The sequence below is a fragment of the Peromyscus californicus genome, unplaced genomic scaffold, assembly GCF_007827085.1.
Source record: "Peromyscus californicus insignis strain IS unplaced genomic scaffold, ASM782708v3 Scaffold_20__1_contigs__length_68692818, whole genome shotgun sequence".
In the NCBI taxonomy this organism is placed as follows: domain Eukaryota; kingdom Metazoa; phylum Chordata; class Mammalia; order Rodentia; family Cricetidae; genus Peromyscus; species Peromyscus californicus.
Window position 1 is genome coordinate 67185730 of NW_026294503.1, and position 21971 is coordinate 67207700.

Consider the following 21971-nt stretch of genomic DNA (forward strand, 5'->3'; position numbering starts at 1 on the left):
GTTTCTCTGTGTAGTTTTGGTGCCTGTCCTGGAACTCACTTGGTAGCCCAGGATGGCCTCGAACTCACAGAGATCCTCCTGGCTCTGCCTCCCGAGTGCTGGGATTAAAGGCATGCGCCACCACCGCCCGGCCTTTTTTTTTTTTTCTTTTTTACTTTGAGCGTGAATGCAACCGTGCCGGATTAAGTATCTCCCACAGGAAGTCCCCGCTTTGCTAAGGAAATGTCCCGTGGGCCATCCATCTCCCTCCTCTTCCCCTTTTCTCACCAGACACAATTTCAAATCGAACTTTTATTTATTAAATTAAAAAAAAAGAAAGACTCCACAAGGGGATGATCCTTTCAACAATGTTATGATGCTCTTCCCAGACTCCACTGGCTTTACCCTTTGTCTTGGGGCCTCGAAGGAGCAGGGACAGAACAGGAAGATCCAATAGTCTCAGGAAAGGCATTCAAAGGCACAAGCGGCTTTTAAAAGTCATTGGAATGGAGTGGAAACTCCTAGACTGGGGGCCTGTGATGTGCCCCAAATCCGTTTAGGGACCTCTGTCCTGCTATAAATTCTTTCTCATGGCTTCTAGGCACCAGGCCTTGCACATAGTAGGCGTTCAATAAATACTTGATGTACTTGGATTTGATCCCAGAGAAAGCCTTTCCCCACCTGTTTCTCAGAAGGGGCACCTCCAAACCAAAGTCCTCCCGTTAGGTGGGCTTCCCCCCAAAGGACATCTTTAACATGGCAGCTGCAAGTTCTCCATAACCATGACAACAGGGGACGAGCCTGATGAGGTCACAGGGTATGAGGAGAGGGTTAGTGGAAGAACCTGCCCTGAGGTCAAGAGAGCTGGGGTACAGTCCAGTCCTCCCCTCCGTACGACTTGGAGTTTCACAGCTTCTGGCGGGGGCTGGGGATCTTAGTGACCTTACTGAGAGGCACCCACATAAACTCAAACAACCCAATTTTAAAAACTCCACTGAAAAAGAAACCACACTGAGACCTCGATGACAGAGATCTATGAACAAGATCTCCACTATCGTTTTGTCTATGCAGAGATGCATTTGACTAGAATTTCCTTAGCCAAAAGAAAGAAAAAAAAAAGATCCCCTTCCCTCTCCAGCTCACTCTACCTGACCCGTCATCATAACTTAGATAAATAGAATTATTATTATTACTATTCTTTACTCCTGGGTGCATAGGGGCTAAGTACTCAAGGCTGGGGGCAGCCTCCCTGACCCTGGGGTCACCCCATCTTTGGGATCCGATCCCCGTTGGTCTGCCCCCTTCTTGGCACTCTGCTCCCGGCCAGGTTACTAACGCCAATCTCCCTAACTCGGCTTCCTAATGAAGAACCACCAGGGGGCAATAAATTATCATCATCATCATTGTGTTCGTTTAAAAAAAAAAAAAAGGCTCAAGGGACTGGAAAGCCCAGGGGAAGTCTGGAACAGCCTGAAGCTGCGGGGGTGGGGTGGGGAGGTGGCAAACAGGGTTGGGAAGCAGAAAAGAAAGAGTGACGGGAAACCGGAGGAAAGTAAGAGAAGCTGTGAGCCGGGCAGGGAGGGGAAAGTTCAGGAAGCCAGAGCACAGGACTAGACACAAGCAGGGGCTTGAGAGGAGTTTGCCTAAGACTCGCGGCAAAGGGAAGCGAGCTAAGGAGACAACCAAGCTAGGAAGGTCCAGGGGAAGGCAGAGAGCCCCAAAGTATAGCATGCATAGGAAAGAGCGGGGGGGGGGGGGCAGCAGTGCTCCCCCACACCAAGAGAGCCTGGCAAGAGGACCCTGGAGCTGGAGACCTTCCTCTACCCAGCTCAGATCTCTAGCAGGTTACTCTGCTCCGGGCTGCCTCCAGGGGCTTTTTCTGGGGGTGCAGGCGAGGTGGAAGATCGGGGAGGCTGACTGGCTTCTTCTTCACCGACGCTACGGCCCTCCCCCAGCTCCTTAGGGCCACTTGGGGGCGGCCCCGGGCCTGGTTCCCCGTGGGTGCGCTGGTGTTTGCTCAAGTGATCGCTCCTGGTAAAGCGCTTGGAGCAGAGCAGGCAGGTGAACTTCTTCTCCCGGGTGTGAGTGCGCACATGGCGCTCCAGCTCGTCCGAGCGGGTGAACCTCTTGCCGCAGAAAAGCCAGTTGCAGACGAAAGGCCTCTCGCCAGTGTGCCAGCGCAGGTGGGCTTTCAGATGTGAAGCCTTGCCGTACACCTTGCCGCAACCAGGGATGTGGCAGCTGTGAATGGGCTTCTTCCGCAGCCCAGCCGCTGCTGCCCCGAGCCGCTCTAGCTCCTGACAATTGGGGCAGTCGCAAGTGGAACGCCCTGCCCCACTGCCGGCATATCCACCACTGCCCCCGGTGCCCGCACCCCGAGGGGGCTTGCCCGCACCACTTCCCTCCAACTGCCCACTATTGCCAACTGCCTTGGGCTTGTAGACATCTTGGGGTAGGACATGCTGGGGCCCTGGTTGCAGGAGGTGGGGCGCTGGGTAGGGTGCTGGATTAAGTGGGGCAAAGTCAGATGGGTACGTAGGCAGCTGGGGGTTCAGTGGAGGCTGAGTAGGGCCTGTGGACAGTGTCCCTTGCAGCCCATCACCCTGGCCCTGCCCTCCACCTAGCCAGTTACCCCCAGGGTGCATGTCCCACCAAGGAGTAGGTGTGTTGCCTGGACCTGGTGAGATACCTGCATGGATGCCTGCCTTGTACCAGGAGCCATAGGGGTGTGCCATGTCCAGAGAGGTGTAGACACTAGGCAGGCAGTCAGAAGAGCCGTGCCCCTTGGGTACCAGTAACCCAGGGTCCTGGGCGCCAGTGGGCCCAGGAAATGAGTGGGGAAAGGGTGGATAGTCATTGGCATAGCCAGAGGCTGGGGCTGGAGGGCTGCCTGCCGGTGAGAGGAGACCGTTGGTGCTGGAAAAGGGAGCTGGGTAGGCATCCCCCATGGCTTTGGGGGCTGAAAGGTCAGAGTATGGCTTCTTTGTGCTTCCTTTTCCCAGTGCCGCTGAGTCCCGCAGAGGGCTGGAGCCGCCAAACTTACTGCAAGCCGCCGTCAGCATGGCCAGGGGACTGGAGCCATAGTGAGCTTCTTCCTGGAGAGAGAGGGAGAGGCACGGCTTAGGAGGACGTGTGAGGAGTGAAGCGCGCAGCAGCTACCTGACTGAGACCCGCAGACACGGAGAACGGAGCACGCACAGAGGCTAGGGAAAGGTGAAAGGGAGAGGCGAACCAGAGGGAAAAGCAATGTGCCAGGGCAGAACTAAGACTGAGTCAGGAAGGGACAGGAGAGGCCCGAACCCCACGCTCTAGTCCAGCAGACCGGAAGAGCCCCCTGTGGAGTCAGTAACAGTGTGCCAGTGTCTGAGGAAGAGCTGCCTGGTTTGTCCTGACCTAGAAAAGTGGATTCGAAGCAGACAGAAGCCAAGCCATGGCCAGGGACTCAAAAAAGATGTTCCTCAAAGAGGACCATGGTCTGAATATGGTGGCTTACACCGTAATCCTAGCACTTAGGAGGTGTAGGTAAGAAAAATCAGAGGCTGGGGTCATCCTCAGCTACATAGCAATTCCAGGCTAGAATAGGCTACATAGACCCTGTCTCAAAAGCAAACAGGTCAGGTGTGGTGGCGCATACCTTTAGGCTTGAACTCTGTAAGCAGAGGCAGGAGGATCTGTATGCATTTGAGGATACGATACCCTGTCTACACAGTAAGTTCCAGTACAGCCAGGGCTATGTAAAGAGATCCTGTCTCGAAAAACCAAAACCAAAGCAAACAAAAAAGGCCTAGCTCCTCAGGATGCTGAGGCAGGAGGGTGACTTGAGCCCAGGAATCTTTGAGATGAGCCGGGTCAGCACAGCAGGGACACCTCCCATACCCTCTCCACAGAAAGCAGTAGGGGGGCACAGAGAGAGGCAACAGTACTGGGACCACATTTGACCCCAATCCAGATTTTCCTGGCTTCACCTCAATTCCTCAATTCCGTTTCCTGTTTCTGCTTCAGCCCCCGACTAAAGAGCCGAGCCTCATCTCCTTGAGGTCAAGTCCACATGTACCTGGTAAGAAATCTCTTGGCATGGACTTTGGAGCTGGGAAGCTGGAGGAAAGGACAGCAGAGACACTGGGACATTGAGAGGGAACAGGGCTGCAGCCAAGCCGAGACTGTGGTGAAGCAAGAATGTCTTTCAAACAGGCATTGGGCGCCTCCTGCTTCTTGGTCCTAGCTAGTATCCCTCTGGGCAATGGAAGAGTCCAAAGTCCTCAGGACTCTCCAAGACGGAGCTGGGTCACAGCCTTACTCCTCTAGGTACATGGGGTTGGTCTGCACCATACCATCCAAGTGCAGCGAATGGAAGAAGACATGAAAGTGGGCTGAGGAAGGTCTTTTAGAAACACAGAGGTAGAGGCCAGCCTGGGCTACAGAGTGAGTTCCAGGACAGGCTCCAAAGCTACACAGAGAAACCCTGTCTCAAAAAAAAAAAAAAAAAAAAAAAAGAAAGAAAGAAAAGAAAAAGAAACACAGAGGTAGCCAGGTGGTGGTGGCGCACGCCTTTGATCCCAGCACTTGGGAGGCCGAGGCAGGTGGATCTCTGTGAGTTCGAGATCAGTCTGGTCTACAGAAAGAGTTCCAGGACAGCCAGGGCTGCACAGAGAAACCTTTTCTTGAAAAACAAACAAACAAAAATCAGGGTTATCTCCTCAATGCCTACCAATCTGCTGTGACCAATCTGGCCACCCTCACGACAATCGTGTCTCGGGAGCGCGTGATACCCCTCCTTAGGTCAGACTCAGAACCTCTTGGGAAAAAATGCACTCCAGCATCCTTGGCTAGTATGTACAAGGTCCTGGGTTCAATCAAATTGCCTCATCAAAAAACAAAAAAAAAAGAGAGAGAGAGAGAGAGAAAATAAAAGACATCCTTCAAAGGCTTGACCACATGGGGCCAGTGAGGTGGCTCAGTGGGTAAGGGCATTTATTACCAAGCCTGGTGACCTAAGCTCAACCCCCAGAACCCACGTGGTAGAAGGAGAGAAGTCCCACAGGTTGTCCTCTGACTTCCACACATGCTATGGCATGGCATTCACATAAATAACCTCTCTCTCCTCTCTCTCTCTCTCTCTCTCTCTCTCTCTCTCTCTCTCTCTCTCTCTCTCTCTCGTGTGTGTGTGTGTGTGTGTGTGTGTGTGTGTGTGTGTGTAACATTTTTTTTTAAAGTTAGTCATTGGGGCTGGAGGGATGGCTTGGCAGTTAAAAGCCCTTATTGTTCTTCCAGAGAACTGGGGTTAGGTTCCCAGCACCCACATGGCAGTTCCAACACCCTCTTCGGGCTCCACAGGCACCAGGAACACTGTGGAGCACATGCATCTATGCAGGCAAAACACCTATACACATAAAATTAAAAAAAAAAGTACTAGTTGTGGTGGCGCACGCCTTTAATCCCAGCACTCGGGAGGCAGAGGCAGGCAGATCTCTGAGTTCAAGGCCAGCCTGGTCTATAGAGCGAGACCCAGGATAGGATAGAAAGAGCTATAGAGAAACCCTGTCTCAGAAAAAAAAAAATAGGAATGGAAGGAAGGAAGGAAGGAAGGGAGAGAGGGAGGGAGGGAGGAAGGGGGGAGAGAGAGAGAGAGAGAGAGAGAGAAAGAAAAAAGAAAGAAAGAGTCAATTGTGTAATAGTCTGGTGTCTTCCTAATAAAACTTACAAAGGCAAGAATCTAGGGTTCTCAGACCTGCCTAGTTGCTCCTGGTTCAGTATGTATGTGTGTGAGATTCGATGCCAAGTCCTATAGGTGAGGCTCGTATCTCAAGGTTTCAACAAAGGAGTTTGCAATCACAACCTCTTCACTGCACCCCTGCCCAGCTCTCTCTTTCTGAGGTCTGTCAATCCTATGGGCTCCCAAATATGAGCCATCAAAAGCCACCCAAATAAACGGTTGCATATTGTCCAACAGTAAACCCCTGGGCTTTCCCAGAAAGGGAATGGTCCAAGCAGAGAGGAGGCTAGGCTGGAGAGCTGGTGGGGCAGGAGTGAAATCCTAGCATGACGGAGGGGTGGCAGCATGGGAGCTCAGAGACACATGGAGATGCATAAACAAGGGGCACAAAGGACACTGTGCCATGCCAAGCTCCATAGGGACAGAGGGGGGGCCATAGAGGGAGATGTTTGCATTAAGAGACAGAAATGGACAGGAAAGTTTAAAAACAAAAGGGTGGGAGAGCGAATAAACCAGAATAAACAAAAGAGAGGTGAAGAGATCCTGGGCCAGGAGAGCTAAGGAAAACACAGGAAAGGACGGGAGAAGGAAGCCGGAGGAGGAGGAGGAGGAGGAGGAGGAGGAGGAGGAGGAGGAGGAGGAGGAGGAGGAGGAGGAGGAGGAGGAGGAGGAGGGAGGCACACGCTTCCTACCTAAGAAAAGCCCACCATGGTGATGGGCCCCAGAAAACCCCGACCAGGCCATTCCTCCCTCCTCCTCCCCCTTAGCTGCTGCCCCCTCCCCCTCTGCCCAGCTCGGCCCTGCTCGGCTCCGGCTCCGGTGGCTTCCCTGCGGTCGGTTTATTTTTAAAAACGCCGACGCGGTCCCCCGCCTGCCCGGCCCTCACACTGTGGCCACAAGGGCCTCAGCCAAGCCCAGGGACCCCACCCAGCTGTGGGGAGGCAGGGAGGGGTAAAGAAGACAGCCAACCCTAGGCTGACATGAGACCCCGACTTTGGGGGCCAACGGGGCCCCTGAAGGCCAGAAAGAAAAAGCAAAGTCCTGGACTGCTCTGGGGGTCCATCACCTCACACCCTCAGTTTCCTTTTCTGGCGGATTGCTCTCCGTGAGAGCTGGGGGAAAGTGTTCAGGATTCTGGGCGGATATATCTCCTATATATCTGATCATATGTATTACCTTGTAGAAACCAAGATACCCGCTTTCCAGTTTCCCTGTGCCCCATCCCTACCCCACCACCCTTGAAAACAAAAGTCTTAGCCAGGTGTGCTGGCTCATGCCCTTAATCCCAGCACTCAGAAGCAGGCAGGTCTCCGGGAGTTTGAGGCCAGCCTGATCTACATAGGGAATTCCAGGACAGTCTACATAGTGAGACCCTGTCTCAAAAAACGAAAATAAACAAACAAAATAAAAGGCTTAAAATACTGAACGAGGGAGGGCTCTCTAAACAAAGCTCATGTTAGGAGCTGTCTCAGCTTTTGTCCTGATGTCAAGTGGAGCAAGGGGACCCCCTCTTTCCAGGTAACTCACACTGGGAACCCTTACTATACATCTGACAGCTGGGACTAGCTACCGAGGCTGAGCACCCAAGGTCCCTGTTCCTAGTTCCTGAGTTTCTCCCAAGTTTCTAAATTCACCCAGCTTTATAAAAATTAAAAAAAAAAAATTCTTGCCAGGCAATGGTGGAGAATGTTTTTAATCCCAGCACTTGGGAGGCAGAAACAAGCGGGTCTCTGTGAGTTCAAGGCCAGCCTGGTCTACAGAGAGGGTTCCAGGACAGCCAGAGCTACACAGAGAAGTCTTGTCTTGAAAAACAAACAAACCAAAAAAAAAAAAAAAAAGTATATTTTCTTTTATTATGAGTATTTTATTTTTATCTTTTGGCATCCTAGGAATTGAACCCAAGGTCTCATCCCTGCTGAGCAAGCACTGTGGCTCTGAGCTATATCTCTACACAAGCTTCCCAACTCCATACCTAGTGGCCTCCCCTCCTCTCCTCTCCCCTCCCCTCTTCTCCTCTGCCCTTCCCTCCTCTCCCCTCCTCTCCTCTCCTCTTCCCTCCCCTCTTCTCCTCTCCTCTCCCCTCCCCTCCTCTCCTCTCCTCTCTTCTCCTCTGCCCTTCCCTCCTCTCCCCTCCTCTCCTCTCCTCTTCCCTCCCCTCTTCTCCTCTCCTCTCCCCTCCCCTCTTCTCCTCTCCCCTCCTCTCTTCTCCTCTGCCCTCCCCTCCTCTCCTCTCCTCTCCCCTCCTCTCTTCTCCTCTGCCCTTCCCTCCTCTCCTCTCCTCTCCCCTCCCCTCTTCTCCTCTCCCCTCCTCTCTTCTCCTCTGCCCTCCCCTCTTCTCCTCTCCTCTCCCCTCCTCTCTTCTCCTCTGCCCTTCCCTCCTCTCCTCTCCTCTCCCCTCCCCTCTTCTCCTCTCCCCCCTCCCCTCCCCTCCTCTCCTCTCCTCTCCCCTCCCCTCTTCTCCTCTCCCCCCCTCCCCTCCTCTCCTCTCCTCTCCCCTCCCCTCTTCTCCTCTGCCCTTCCCTCCCCTCTCCTCCTCTCCCCTTCCCAGCTCCCCTCTCAGTTGGGCTAAGTTTCTTACCCCAGCAGCTGCCTCCCTCTCTGAATCTCAGGTTCCTCCCACTGCTACTCCTGCCAGACAGAGGGATTCCCAGGGCATTACAGAAGAGGTAAAAAAACCTAGGACCCTAAAAACTAGGTAAAAGAAATGGAGAGACTGCCTTATGTGCTGGCCTTTAACCCCAGCACTCGGGAGGCAGAGGCAGGCAGATCTCTGTGAGTTCGAGGCCAGCCTGGGCTACGTAGTAAGTTCCAGGACAGCGAAAACTATGTAGAGAGACCCTGTCTCCAAAAAAAAAAAAAAAAGAGACTGGTGTGTCTTTGGGTTAGGCACCGCCCGTTCATAGGGAGCTGGGGGACCTGCAGGCCTAGCATCCATGACACATTCTTTATGGCCAAATGCTTCCCCAAGTCTGTGTCTTTCCAGAAAGTCTCTGGGCTGCCCCTCCCCCAGGCACAAGTGCCACGCTGGCATGGCTGGGGTGATGTGCGTACCCAGGACACTGTCCCTGCCCTGGGCAGACCCAGGACTTATTACATGCACCTTTTTCCTCCTGCTTCCTCAAAACCATTGTTTCAATGATGGCTCAACATAGAGTCTGTTGAGTAAAAATATGTGCCCGCAGTCATACATAGACATAATAATAAGTAAATAAATTTAGACTCTATTGGGGAAAGGGCCATTTAACAATCTGTACACAATGTAGCCGAGAGCAGATCTCTGTATCTGGGATTCCTATCTGCTTATAGGGTGTGTCCCGCCCTACCTCAAACTCAGTCACAAAGTCGTTATCCCATAGCCTTATGGATACCATTCCTCATTTGGACTAAATACAAAAATAATCCAGTTTATGAGTACACATGCACTCTTGTGTATACACACACACACCTGTACTCACTAAGTCAGCAATATAGGCACTTTAACACTTATACACAGGTCAGTGGACACATAAGTCCACATAAGTCACACACACACACACACACACACACACACACACACACACACACACCCCTCCCACAGGTTTAGCTAGGTGGCTTTCTGATGAGTCAATCACCAAAGACTCATCACTCCTTGGACCTGAGTAAGGGCACCCAGAACAGAGATTCATTTTGTTTGTTTTGTTTTTGAGACAGGGTCTCTCGAGGTAGCTCTGGCTGTCCTGGAGTTCTCCGTGTAGACCGGGTTGGCCTCATACTCACCTGCTTCTGCCTCCCAAGTGTTGGGATTAAAGGTGTGTGCCACCACTTCAGGCTGAGATGGTGGCTTCCGAAGGCCCCAAGAAGAGGGATAATTTGATGCTACTGGAGGGCACTGACATTCAAGGAGGATTATCTCACCCCAAGTTCCTTCAGAGGGACCCTGAAAGCAGCCTAGAGATGGTGATGCAGAAACAGCCTAAGAGATCAGGAAGACCTCAGGCCCTGAGTGGCTGGGGGTCCGCCCTTTCCAGCTCTGTGCCTTGGGTCCCCCAGAAGCCCTGACAAAGTTAGTGATTTCTCAAGATCCTAAATTCATATGGTACCCTAGTTCTCCATCTTCAGAACCAGAGGCAAGGGGTGATGGGGTCCCAGCCTGGAGGGAAGTGGCCCAGTCCTCCCTGGAGCCTCCCACTCCCAAAATAGAGCTTAGTTTGTCTTTGGCTGAAAGCTAAATATTTGTGAGCCGGGCAAGCGGCCTCAGACCCTGTTCCCTCCTCCTTGGTTCCCTCTCAGGCCTGAGCTCAGTTCCCTGGCCAGCCCCCGACAGGCAGGGCTGCCCTCCTCTTCTCTCTCACAACCTACCTCCTCTCCCACACACCAGCTCCCAGGCCAGGCTCCCTCCTCAACACAGACCCGACCAGATCTTGCTTAATGTAGGAGGGAGCCCCAGACATGGGACTCCCCGCAGCCCAAAGAACTGTAGCTGAAGGCTCCTCCATGCCCACTCAGATACCATCTGCTGCCAGCCTACCTGTTTCCCACTGTCCATCTCTTCTCCCTCCGTTCTCCATTGCCTTTTTCGCTCCTCACAGTTAGTACTTAGCTGACCTCAAGAGTCCTCACTTTCTTTTCACCTGATTCTCTCTCCCGCTTCTTTGAGTGCCCTCTGACCCCTGGCCCCGCTTTCCCCTCCCTTTGCTTCTGCCCTCTGCTTGCCCCTCCTGGGACCCTACTCCTCCTCCTCATCAGAAGGACCCTGGAAGTGACAGCCACTGTCTATGTGAGCTGAGGGGGTGGGGTAGGCATGGATTAGGACCGGGAAGAGCGAACCTGGTTTCCTGGGAAGAGGCGGAAACAGTTACCTCAAGCAGAGAGGACGCCATCCTTAGGCTGGGGATCGGGTCCCAAGGAGCCAGGCAGATGGAGAGAATGAGGAGCCAGAGGGAGAGGGAGAGGGGAGAGGGAGGGAGAATGGGAGAAGAGAAGAGATCTAAAGTTAGAAGGGACTGGGGGGTGGGGGTGGGGGGGCTGCTCTCTGTCTGTAGGGATCCACCCTCTAATTACAGCTTTCCCAGCGGAGAAGACTCCGGATCCAATGAGGAGGGCGAGAGAGGGAGGCAGAGGGTCCAAATTTCCTGCTCCATTTGCTGAGCTCCCCAAAGAAGGGATCTGGGAGGGAGAGGAGAAAAGGGGGTGCCCAGGGAAGCGGGTGGGAAGCAGGAATATGGGCAAATTGTCACAGCTTCCTTAAGGGTGCTACAGGGAGAGGTGGAAAGGGTTGGTAGACCCAGGTGTCCTACATACCCCAGAAGTCCAATAGGCATCTGTGGGCAATCCCCCAGGGCTGCTCAGCATCTGTACCTGGAGAGTCTGGGGTTGGCTGTCCCGTCTCCTCTCAAGAGCTCTGGCACGAAGACTACTGGCAATGGGTGGCCCGAGGGCGCTGGGAGGGATCTGCTCCTCTCCCAGGCCAGCTCACTCTTGTTCCCACTCAGATCCAATCCTATAATCCTACTCTGACTCCGAGTCCTTGCAGCTACTCAGTGGCGCGGCAGCAGCTTCTGTTGCCGCCGCCGCTGCTGCTGCTGCTGCCGCCGCCGCTGCTGAGGCTGCTGCTGCCGCCGCCGCTCCTCTGCTGAGGGAAGGAACAGGAGGGAAAAGGAACAAACCCCAAACCACTAATTAGAGATCTGGGGGGGGGGATGGGGGATTGGGGACGACACACAGAGAGACTGGAACACACTGACATACACACTCATGGACAGACACGGGGATGATGCATGCACACGCACATACTGCTACCCACATGGGGACTGTCACGGTGGTGAATGAACACTGACAAACTCACGTAGAGTGAGTATGATGGCACAATGGGGCACCTACACTGCCACCCACCACCCCCAAGGCGGCAACGGAGATGCTTTCGTGTGCTCACAAGATCAGGGTGGCACTGTGCGTGCATGCGTGTGTGTGTGTGTGTGTGTGTGTGTGTGTGTGTGTGTGTGTGTGTGTACGTACATTGTGTGAAATAGGAGGGATACTGGTCTACTGCCCAAACTTTACGTGTCAGTGAGCTGGGCTCTAGAGCCAGCCTGGAGCAAGCGATGGGGCGTGAATAAACATAGCACAGTTTGCAGAGGAGGGTGACCTCAATTTCACTGTTAGGGGATGAGACCTCGGCCCACCTCAGTTTGTAGGGCAGAACCTGGAGCCTGAGGAGACAGATTTAAGGTGAGCAGGAGTGAGGGTCAGAGCAGAAGCCCATTGGGTCAACTCATTCATGCCCACACTTACTTAGCCTCTTGGGATTAATCTCCCCCCAGATTAGTCCCAAGAATTCTCTAGCTTCTCTCCTTCCCTCTGATTTTCCAGTTGCCATTCCTGATGCCCTCTTCCTTCGTCAGGTGGCTCCTCTCAGAAGTCATCATGCTTCCCTGGGTGGGACTTCCTGGCTTCCTTCTCAATGGCCATGTAGCAATTCCCTTTACAGAAAGGACTTACGCTGGTGCTGGACCAGGACTTCCAACTGTGATGGATCCCTCGTAGATGAGAAAGAGAAGGAATGTCGATCAAGTTGAGAGAGCGAAATCTAAAGTACTTATTAACTGATGCCTTGGCCCTAGGATAAGTTCATGGAGAGGACTGGACAGTGGTAAGCATAGCATCTGTCAGGGCTGGAGCGATGGCTCGGTGGTTAAGAGCACTGTCTGCTCTTCCAGAGGACCTGGGTTCAATCCCAGCACCCACATGGCAGCTCACAACTTTCTGTAACTCCAGGGGACCTGCCAACACCCTCACACAGACACATGCAGGCAAAACACCAATGCGCATAAAATAAAAATACATATGTAATTTTTTTTAAATAGCATCTGCCCAGTGAGGGGCCCCATCTGGGAAGGGGGACCTCACAAGTCAGCGCCCCCCCCCCACTCCTCTGTCCTCAACCAGCCTTGCCTGTCCTTTCCTGCTCACTTTACTCTCCAGCAGCCCTCATTTTCTCTTTGTGGGGGGAGAGAACCCACTTTCTTGTTCCTTCTGACCTCACAGCTCTTCAAAGACAAAACGGAGAGAAGGATGGTGAGGGAGGTTCAGGGACATGGCGGTTTGAGCTGCAAGCAGAAACAGAATTCAGGGAGGACTCACGCGTTCTTGGATCCCAACTCCCACATCTGATCTCCCCAGAGAGGGCTGAGGACATAACTCAGTGGTAGAGGGCACGCTAAGGGGTGAGCTGTGTGGCCCTGGGTTTAATTTCATCTCCAGTCTCCTTCTCCTCTCTCTCCCTTTCTCGCTTTTTCTCTAACACATTTCACAAAGGAACCCTGTGAACGAAACATTTAAGGGAATCACTGGGAACCAGGTGGCTGTCGGACAAAGGAGCAAAGCAAAAGAAAAACCAGAAAGCACAGAGGACACAAGAGCACAGGAAATTGTCCATGAGAACCGGAAGAGGGATTAGAGGGCCTAAGAAAGAGAAGAGGAGCCTTTAATCGCAGCACTCGGGAAGCAGAGGCAGGTGGATCTCTGTGAGTTCAAGGCCAGCCTGGTCTACCTGGCAAGTTCTAGGACAGCCAAGGATACATAGTAAGACCATGTCTCAGAATAAATAAAGCTGGATGTGGTGCCACACACCTCTAACCCCAGCACTCAGGAGGCAGAGGCAGGAGGAACTCTGTGAGTTTGAGGCCAGCCTGGTCTACAGAGAGAAACCCTGTCTCAATAAAAAAAGAAAGAAAGAAGAAACAAACACACAGACAAATAGACAGATGCCTGGCTTTGAAAGAGACAAAACGAAACCAAACCCAGAGAAAGCAGAGAGGAAAAGGCAACAACAAAAACCGCCGTAAAAGGAACAAACACAGAGGAACAAAGACAGGCCAGGATGGCTTCAGAGGGCCAAGGGAAAAAAAGCTGGAGGAACAGCCAGGTCTGGAGGAGGTGAAGGGTAAAGCAGCCAGCAGGTGGAGGGCGGGGATGCAGTATAAATAGGGCATAATTGTGTCCGAAGATTACATGGGCCACCCCACCCGTCTGTCTGCCCAAAAGGAAGTGCCCGTGGTGGGACGTTCCTATGACCTCGCAGTCTCCTCCATGGTGGTGGTTGTGGGGGAGTCTAAGGCCGAGTGTTAGTTGAATTTCTAGGGCTTTAACTAAGAAACTGGGAAGAAGAAAAGGAAGCTTAGGCGCACGCCTTTAATCCCAGCACTCGGGAGGCAGAGGCAGGCGGATCTCTGTGAGTTCGAGGCCAGCCTGGTCTCCAAAGAGAGTTCCAGGACAGGCTCCAAAGCTACACAGAAAAAAGAGAGGGAGAGAGAGAGAGAGAAGAAAAAGAAAAAGGAAGCTTTCCAGCAATTACCGTATCATTAGAGAACAGAGGATAGGACAATCAGGAAACTGAGGCTGGAGGAAAATCTAGACTCTAGCAACAAAGTGAGAGAGGGAGTTGGACTCAAACCTGATTGGATAAGAAAGAGAATGAAGCCGGGCGGTGGTGGCGCACGCCTTTAATCCCAGCACTCGGGAGGCAGAGCCAGGCGGATCTCTGTGAGTTCAAGGCCAGCCTGGTCTTCAGCGCGAGATCCAGGAAAGGCGCAAAGCTACACAGAGAAACCCTGTCTCGAAAAACCAAAAAAAAAAAAAAAGAAAGAGAATGAAAGGGTGAGGGATGGATGAAAAGGAGAAAGGAGAGACTCCGCAAGGCGGTAGATGAGGCAAAGGTCAACGCTTCCATTCCCTGTGGGAAGGAAAGTATTTAAATCCAAAGAATGTTATGAAAAGGAGGAGGAGCGAGGTCCCAGGGAGATGCAAGAGCCAGCGCCTGACATAGGAACCCAGGTGTGCAGTCCCTGCACACCAACAAGCCTCCTGGACAAGGACCTGCGTCAGTCAGGTGAGGGGCTGTTATCTTCACCCACTGCCCTCAGGCTCTGGTTTCTGACTTCCCTCACACTCCAATTAAGACAGTATCGCAAGCCAGCTGTGGACCTGGTATTCCTGGGTCCTGCTCCCCACCCACGTCTCCAGTGCCCTCAGGGGCTGGAGGGCAGCAACTGGAATCCCTTCCCAAGGACCTACCTCCACCCTCACAGGCCTCCTTCTGCCCAGCCTCCCAGGGGGTGGGGCAGCCCAGGCAGAGGCGCCATGTGGCAGGGGCGGGTAGAGGCTGCGGCTCTGGCCCTTCCAGTATAAACCCCCTAGGCATCTGGTTTCTATCCACCACCCCCACCACCCTGGGGGCCCCTCAGCCTCCGCCCATGGCCACCCAGACGCTGAGCTCTGAGATGGACGGCTCTGGAAGGGGTGGATGGTGCCTTTCTGATCTCCCAATGCCAGCGCTGGGCTGAACCGCAGGAACCACTCCCTTCCCTCCCTTGAGAGATTCAGGGTGGGCTTCCCTAGACTAGAGAGGGGTTAAATCTGGAACCTGCCTTCTGTTCTAATGATTTTGCTTCTTTTTGGAAGGGTGGAGGGAGAATAAAACTCGGGGAGGATGGGAAATTTTACCCCGTTTCTTGAGGGGAGTTGCCTTCTTCCTCTGCCTGTGCTCACCTGTTCAGGGTTTCTCTCTGAAATCTCTACCCAAGGGGACTCCTAGGCTCTTCCCTTGATGCTGTGATAGATTTGACTGCTTAGAGAGAGACTCACCAGAAAGGAGAAAACAGAACCCTCAAAAGTGACACACCACCCCACAAGCCTGATGAATAACACACTATCAGGTACACATACTAGCGTACTTTCTGGAGAACACAGAACCCATTCACATTACGTAATGTGCAGACATCCACACTAACGCACACCGATTCATAAGTGTGCTATACATACCATGCTTACCTGAAGACTCCCTGATTCCCACTCATACCGGCACAAATACGCACAGGTATACATACACACACACAGATTCAGTGACCCTGATGCCTCTTGTGGACCCACGTAGACTCATATCAACATAGCATCTCCACACAAGCAAATGTCATCATCCCAACACTTGGGAGGTAGAGGTAGAAGAATCACAAGTTTAAAGTTATCCTCAGCTACACGGCGAATTCAAGGCTAGCCTGGGCTACATGAGGCACTGTCTCGAAAAGCAAACAAACAAACCTGAGGATAGACCTGATATGGCCAGCCCTATGTAATGCTCTCTCTGCCTCCTGCTAGGGTAGGAACCACCAGGGACCTTTGATCCCTTCACTACCCACACCCACAGAAGTCAGATACCCAGATGGCCTTAGCAGACTCCTTGGCCCTGGGGAACCCCAGGCATCCCTACCCCCACCCAACTGCCCCCCTGCTCTGTGGCCCTGCTGACTCATCCCTCCCTCTGTGGAGCTCCCCAACCACAGGGGCCTGGAAGAGAAGCTTGGAAAGTTGCGCTCATGTCCCGGGCCCCTAGTCTGGCCACTACCCGCCCCCAAGCACCCAGGCCCAGCCCTCCTCTCCAGTGGTGACTCCGGTGACAGACAATCCTGAGGGGATTAGAAAGAAGAAGGCACCCAGAAACAAGAAAACAGGAGGACACAAGGAGGCAGGCACAAGGGTGTGAGACTATCATCTCAGTTACCAGGAGGCTGAGGCCAGCCTTGATGACACTGTGAAGCCACACCTCAAAGAGAAAAGATGCCAGGTATGCTGGCACATGCATGTAATCCCAGCACTCAGGAAGCTGAGGCAGGAGGATTGCCACAAGTTCTAGACCAGTCTAGGCTCCCGACGGAGTTCTGGTACAATATGAGTTTAATGTGGCATCTGCCTGAAAAACCAAAACAAAGATAAGCCAGACAGTTCAGAAGGGAAAGACAGTTGCTGCCAGTCCTGACACCCCAGGACCCACACAGTGGACAGAAAAGACGGACTCCTGCAGGTTGTCCAGTGACCTCCACATATGGGCTGCGGCCCTTCCTCATAAAGAAGAACTCAAAAAACAAACAGCAACAACAACAAAGGCAGATATATGGTAGGGACGCAGACAAGAATTCTGAGGGGGAACCGCTAATCTGATGGGACCCTTGAAGAGCAACGGACTGGTGACCAGAGAAACAGACTCCCTCACGGGCTCAGAATGTGGACACTGCCTAGCCCGGCAGTTTGATTGGACATGGAGGAGTCTGGAGCTCTAAGAGGCAAATCTGACAGCACAGGAGAGAGACCGCTTGCAAACTCCATCGAGCCGGCGGTGGTGGCACACGCCTTTAATCCCAGCACTTGGGAGGCAGAGCCAGGCGGATCTCTGTGAGTTCAAGGCCAGCCTGGTCTACAGAGCGAGATCCAGGAAAGGCGCAAAGCTACACAGAGAAACCCTGTCTCGAAAAACCGAAAAAAAAAACCTCCATCCGAGACAACTTGGAAAAAGAGACACCACCCCAAGTACTTATACACACCCTGACTTTTAAGAGCTGCAAGGCTCTAGTCTTGTTCCCCCTCTTCTCTGAACCTCAGTTTCCCTGGTTGACATTTGAGCTCTGAAATGAAACAGCAATCTCAGAGGAGACAGATCAGAATCTGAAAGCACTATGGGAAGAAAGAAGCAGGGACAGAAAAGACCATGGGGTGGGGGGCAGGAAAATAGCCTTGGAACACAGGAACCCTCCCTGCTTGGGTATCGATCATGTATGTACAGGTCAGCATTGAACTAAGACCCTATTGGTCTCCAGGAAGGTCTCTTGTTAAAACAGTCCCTGGAGTGTTCCCTTCAGCAGCACCTACATTAAAAATTGGAACAACTCAGAGATCTAAATGGCCCCTGGGCATGGAAGACACACAAATTCATGAAGTGCTCCGTATTTTTATTTTTTAAGTGATTTATTTTTATTTTATGTGCATTGGTGTTCTGTCTGCATGTGTGTCTCTCGGATCCCTGGAACTGGAGTTACAGACAGTTGTGAGCTGCCATGTGGGTGCTGGGAATTGAACCCAGGTCCTCTGGAAGAGCAGCCAGTGCTCTTAACTGCTGAGCCATCTCTCCAGGCCCCATATTTTTATTTTTAGAGAAAAGTATGCCCTGGAATCTTACATGAAATAAATTAGCATCTTTAGGGCTGGAGAGACGTCTCAGTGATTAAGGGCATGCACCGCTCTTTCAGAGGACCTGAGTTCCCACGTCAGGTAGTTGGAGAACACTTATAACTCCAGCTCCAGATCTGATGTCTCTGACCTCTGCAGGGACCTGTTCTCATGGTCACACACACGCACACAGACACAAACCCATAGTTAAAAATAAAATAAACCTTTCTTTTGAGAGGGTTGGCGGGATGGCTCAGTGAGCTAAAGCAAAACCCACCAATCTAAACCCGATCCCAGGACCCACGTAGTAGAAGAAAAAGATTCCTGCAAATTGTCCTTTGGCATCCACACGTGTTGTGACATTCTTGCACCCACACACATACAAACAATAAATAAAAACACATATACCTACATTTTTGTTTTGGTTTATTTCTTTTTTTTTTTTTTTTTGGTTTTTCGAGACAGGGTTTCTCTGTGTAGCTTTGTGCCTTTCCTGGAACTCACTTGGTAGCCCAGGCTGGCCTCGAACTCACAGAGATCCGCCTGGCTCTGCCTCCCAAGTGCTGGGATTAAAGGCGTGCGCGCCACCACTGCCCGGCTTTGGTTTATTTCTTGAGACAGGGTCTCTCTACATAAGTCTGGCTGTCACTCTGTAGACCAGACTGGACTTGAACTCACAGAGAGCACCTGTCTCTTCCTCCTGAGTGCTGAGGTTAAAGAAGTGTGCCACCACCGCCCAACTAAGAAATGACACTTTTGAATAATAAGGACCATATCTTCTATTCCTAGGAACAGGACTAAACAACCCCAAAAACGATCCTTCAAAATCCTGAATACAGGGCTGCAGAGATGGGTTAGCAGTCAGGAGCCCTGGCAGCTCTTCTGAAGGACCCAAGTTTGATTCCCAGCACCCACCTGGCAGCTCACAACCATCTGTAATTCCAGTTTCAAGTAGATCTGACCTTCTGGCCTCTGCAGATACTGAATGCACACAGACACACATGCAGGCAAAACACCCATACATTAAAAATAAGTAAATCTCAAGAAGATTAAATTCTGAATACAAACCAGGCACTCTGGAGACTGAGGCCAAGCTAATGTACGATCATCTTAAATTAAGGTCAGCCTGGACTACTCAGTACGTGAGTTTCATGCCAGTCTAGGTTTCTTGACCTTGAGCTCCAGATGCTCCTTCGAAGTGCTAGGATTCCAAATGTGTATCATGATGTCCGGTCTGTGCAATGCTAGAGCTTTGCACTCATGCCTAGAGCTTCACGAATGCCAAGTAAGGACCCCATCAACTGAGCCACATCCCAGTTTTTACCTTTCTCTTTCTCTGTTTCTTTTTTATCTGTGGTATGGTGAGGGGTTAAACCCAGGATCTCCTGCATGCTGAACAAGCATAACCCTGCTCTAATAGTTGGGATCAGAGATATATGAGATGTGGAATGAGTCTACAGAGCATTGAGTCATTAAGCAAATGTTCAAAGAGCACATAGTTTGTGCAGAGACACAGAGCTAAGCACAAGCCTGGAACCATAAACATGGCTGGTCCAGGCTCTTTGTCTCACAAACTAGTAGCAACTAACAAAAGAAAAGGAATCATTTTAATTAGAGTGAGTATTGGATGCTATAGGAGACAGGGTTAATCTAAATCAGTATTGAAGGAATCAAGGAAGGTTTCTAGAAGAAAAGATGACCGTATAAAGAAACCAAAAAAAGCTGGATGTGGTGACTCATATCTGTGATCCTAGCACTTAGGAGGCCTAAGTAGGAGTACTATGATTTAAAGCTAGCCTGAGCTAGGTAAAGCTAGCCTGAGCTGTGTGGGATGATTCTACGAAAGGAAAGAAGGAAAGAAAAGGAAGGAGGTGATGGAGGGAGGGAGGAAGGGTCAATAAAAATAAGGACTGGTCTGCTGGGCATGGTGGGACACACTGGTAATCCCAACACTTGGGGTGGGAGGCAGAGGCAAGAGAATGGCTTTTAATTCCAGGCCAGGCAGGGCTGCATCCTGAGACTTTTTATCCCCCAAACTAACAACATCAACAAAATAGAAATATTACAATGTGTAGTGTCCCAGGGTAAGAGGACTGAACACCCTTGTGATGCTGTAGTGAATATCACTACAGCATGGAGCCAGGTCTGGTGGCATAAGCCTGTATTCCCAGCTACTCCAGAGGCTGTGGCAGGAGGATCACCTAGGCTCCAGTGTAAGCCCGAGACACTTTAGTGAAACTCTGATCTGTGCTAGGATCACAGATATGAGTCACCACATCCAGCTTTTTTTGGTTTCTTTATACGGTCATCTTTTCTTCTAGAAACCTTCCTTGATTCCTTCAATACTGATTTAGATTAACCCTGTCTCCTATAGCATCCAATACTCACTCTAATGAAAATGATTCCTTTTCTTTTGTTAGTTGCTACTAGTTTGTGAGACAAAGAGCCTGGACCAGCCATGTTTATGGTTCCAGGTGGTGGTGGGTGCTGGGCTGTAGATCAGTGGTAGTGTCTCACAATGGCAACTCCCTTGGGTCCCGCCCCAGTACATGAGAGAGAAAGGCCAGGGTGGAGGGGGGGATGGTGGGAAATGTCTCATCATCCCTGCAAGGTATCTGAATTTGACCCCGAGGACAACATATAGAAATGTTTGTATAGCCGGGCAACATGGCACACGCCTTTAATCCCAGCACTTGGGAAGCAGAGCCAGGTGGATCTCTGTGAGTTCGAGGCCAGCCTGGTCTACAGAGCGAGATCTAGGACAGGCACCAAAACTACACAGAGAAACCCTGTCTGGAAAAACCAAAACCAACCAACCAAACAAACAAAAAACCAGAAATGTTTGTATATCAGAAAGAAGGCCCTGGCTGCAGGGACTGAAATAGGGTCTTAGAGCCAGACATTCTGGGTCAATCAGCCATTTAGTCTGGTGCAAGCTTGGGCCAGCTGCTCAACCTGTGATGCCTAAGATGTCTCTTCTGCAGAAAGGGGAAACAAGACACTAAAGTCCCAGGGTTGTTACAACGATTAGAAATAGGTCTCAGGGGGTCAAGGTACCTGCTGTCAAGACAGAGTTCCTGCCCTTTGACCCACCGACTCCTGAAAGTTATCATCTGACCTCCACACATGCACTGTGGCACAATGCACCCCCCCATAAAAATAACTTTTTTTTTTTTTTTTTTTTTTTTTCGAGACAGGGTTTCTCTGTGTAGCTTTGCGCCTTTCCTGGAACTCACTTGGTAGTCCAGGCTGGCCTCGAACTCACAGAGATCCGCCTGGCTCTGCCTCCCAAGTGCTGGGATTAAAGGCGTGCGCCACCACCGCCCGGCAAAAATAACTTTTAAAAATCCACATAAATTAGAAATGTGTGAACCACCCACCAGGTGCTCAATCCCAGGGTCCTGCAGAAACTAGGCAAGCACTCTACTACGGAACTACACCTTTAAGTCCCACTGGGCTACACCTCTAGCTAGTGTAACTATAAACAGTGTCGGCCACTTAGAATTTGCTTCATGAATGATACCCGTTAGTGTTGTCATAGGCTGATGGAGGGCAAACTGGAGATGAGGAAATGGAGACGTGTCATCAGACCAAGCCGGAGGTGAGATGTGCTCTAAGGAAACAGAACCGTTGCGTCCAAGTGTACGGGGAGGTGATGTGGAAAGAAGAACCAGCCCGGTTGGTCAGGAGGAAGGAGCAGGTCTGCAGGTTTTAAAGTTCAGTTCTGAGAATAGCCCTGGACAGCCGGCAGCTGTGGTCCGCAGAGTGTGGGGGGCGGGAGGGGGCAGCGCCGTCTCTGAGGGGCTTCCCTCAGCATTGCAGCAGGAATCCCCTGAACTCTGCTGGGAGCCCCTCTGAAGAGCCATTTCCCTACCCTTTGACGCCCGTCCCTGCTTCTCCTGTCCCCCCCTTTTCTCCTCTGCCTAGAAACTTTCCCGCTGCTACTGTTAATGAGTCCCACCACTCCCACCTCCACCAGCCTGAGCACGTTATCCCTCTGGATCCTTTTTTTTTTTAATTAAGAAAAACTTTTCATTCATTTTACACACCAATCAATGATCCCCCTCTTTCCTCCTCCCGCCCCCCCCCCAACCTCTGGACTTCAAAGCACTATTCGACTTTTTCCATGTGGAGGCTCGAAGCAAGGTGTACGTGCAATGAGAGTGTCAGAGTGAGTCTCGGCCTCCCGCTAAGGCTGTTGGAGAAACAGATGCAGGCAGGGGACCGCGCGGTGAAATCGGGGTTGGGGCATCAGTGCCCCGGTTCCGCGGGCTGGCGAGGGGCGGGACGCCTGGGGGCGGGGCGC

The 21971-nt window shown here is 51.8% G+C and overlaps 1 protein-coding gene, 1 long non-coding RNA gene and 1 other non-coding gene across 8 annotated transcripts; 2 read left to right on the top strand and 1 right to left on the bottom strand.

Moving 5' to 3' along the window:
• Positions 1–282: 282 nt before the first annotated feature.
• On the bottom strand, positions 283–14296 carry Sp7 (Sp7 transcription factor). 6 transcript variants are annotated; one of them, XM_052749079.1, is made up of 3 exons: positions 11030–14296; positions 10531–10558; positions 283–3074 (listed from the first exon to the last, which is right to left on the bottom strand). In XM_052749079.1, exons 2-3 carry the CDS (start codon positions 10549–10551, stop codon positions 1809–1811), a joined length of 1287 nt encoding a protein of 428 aa, XP_052605039.1. In that variant the 5' UTR covers positions 10552–10558; positions 11030–14296; the 3' UTR covers positions 283–1808. The 6 variants fall into 6 exon arrangements, with proteins under 6 accessions (XP_052605039.1, XP_052605040.1, XP_052605038.1 ...); XM_052749080.1 differs by having other exon boundaries at positions 10499–10558; XM_052749078.1 differs by having other exon boundaries at positions 10973–14296.
• On the top strand, positions 2047–4438 carry LOC128117159 (uncharacterized). Its single transcript, XR_008220721.1, has 3 exons — positions 2047–2162; positions 2982–3192; positions 3982–4438. It is a non-coding gene; the product is annotated as an uncharacterized LOC128117159 (long non-coding RNA).
• Positions 14297–17345: 3049 nt separating the features above from the next.
• LOC128117293 (U6 spliceosomal RNA) lies at positions 17346–17450 on the top strand. The gene has a single exon (XR_008220775.1). It is a non-coding gene; the product is annotated as a U6 spliceosomal RNA (small nuclear RNA).
• Positions 17451–21971: the final 4521 nt, after the last annotated feature.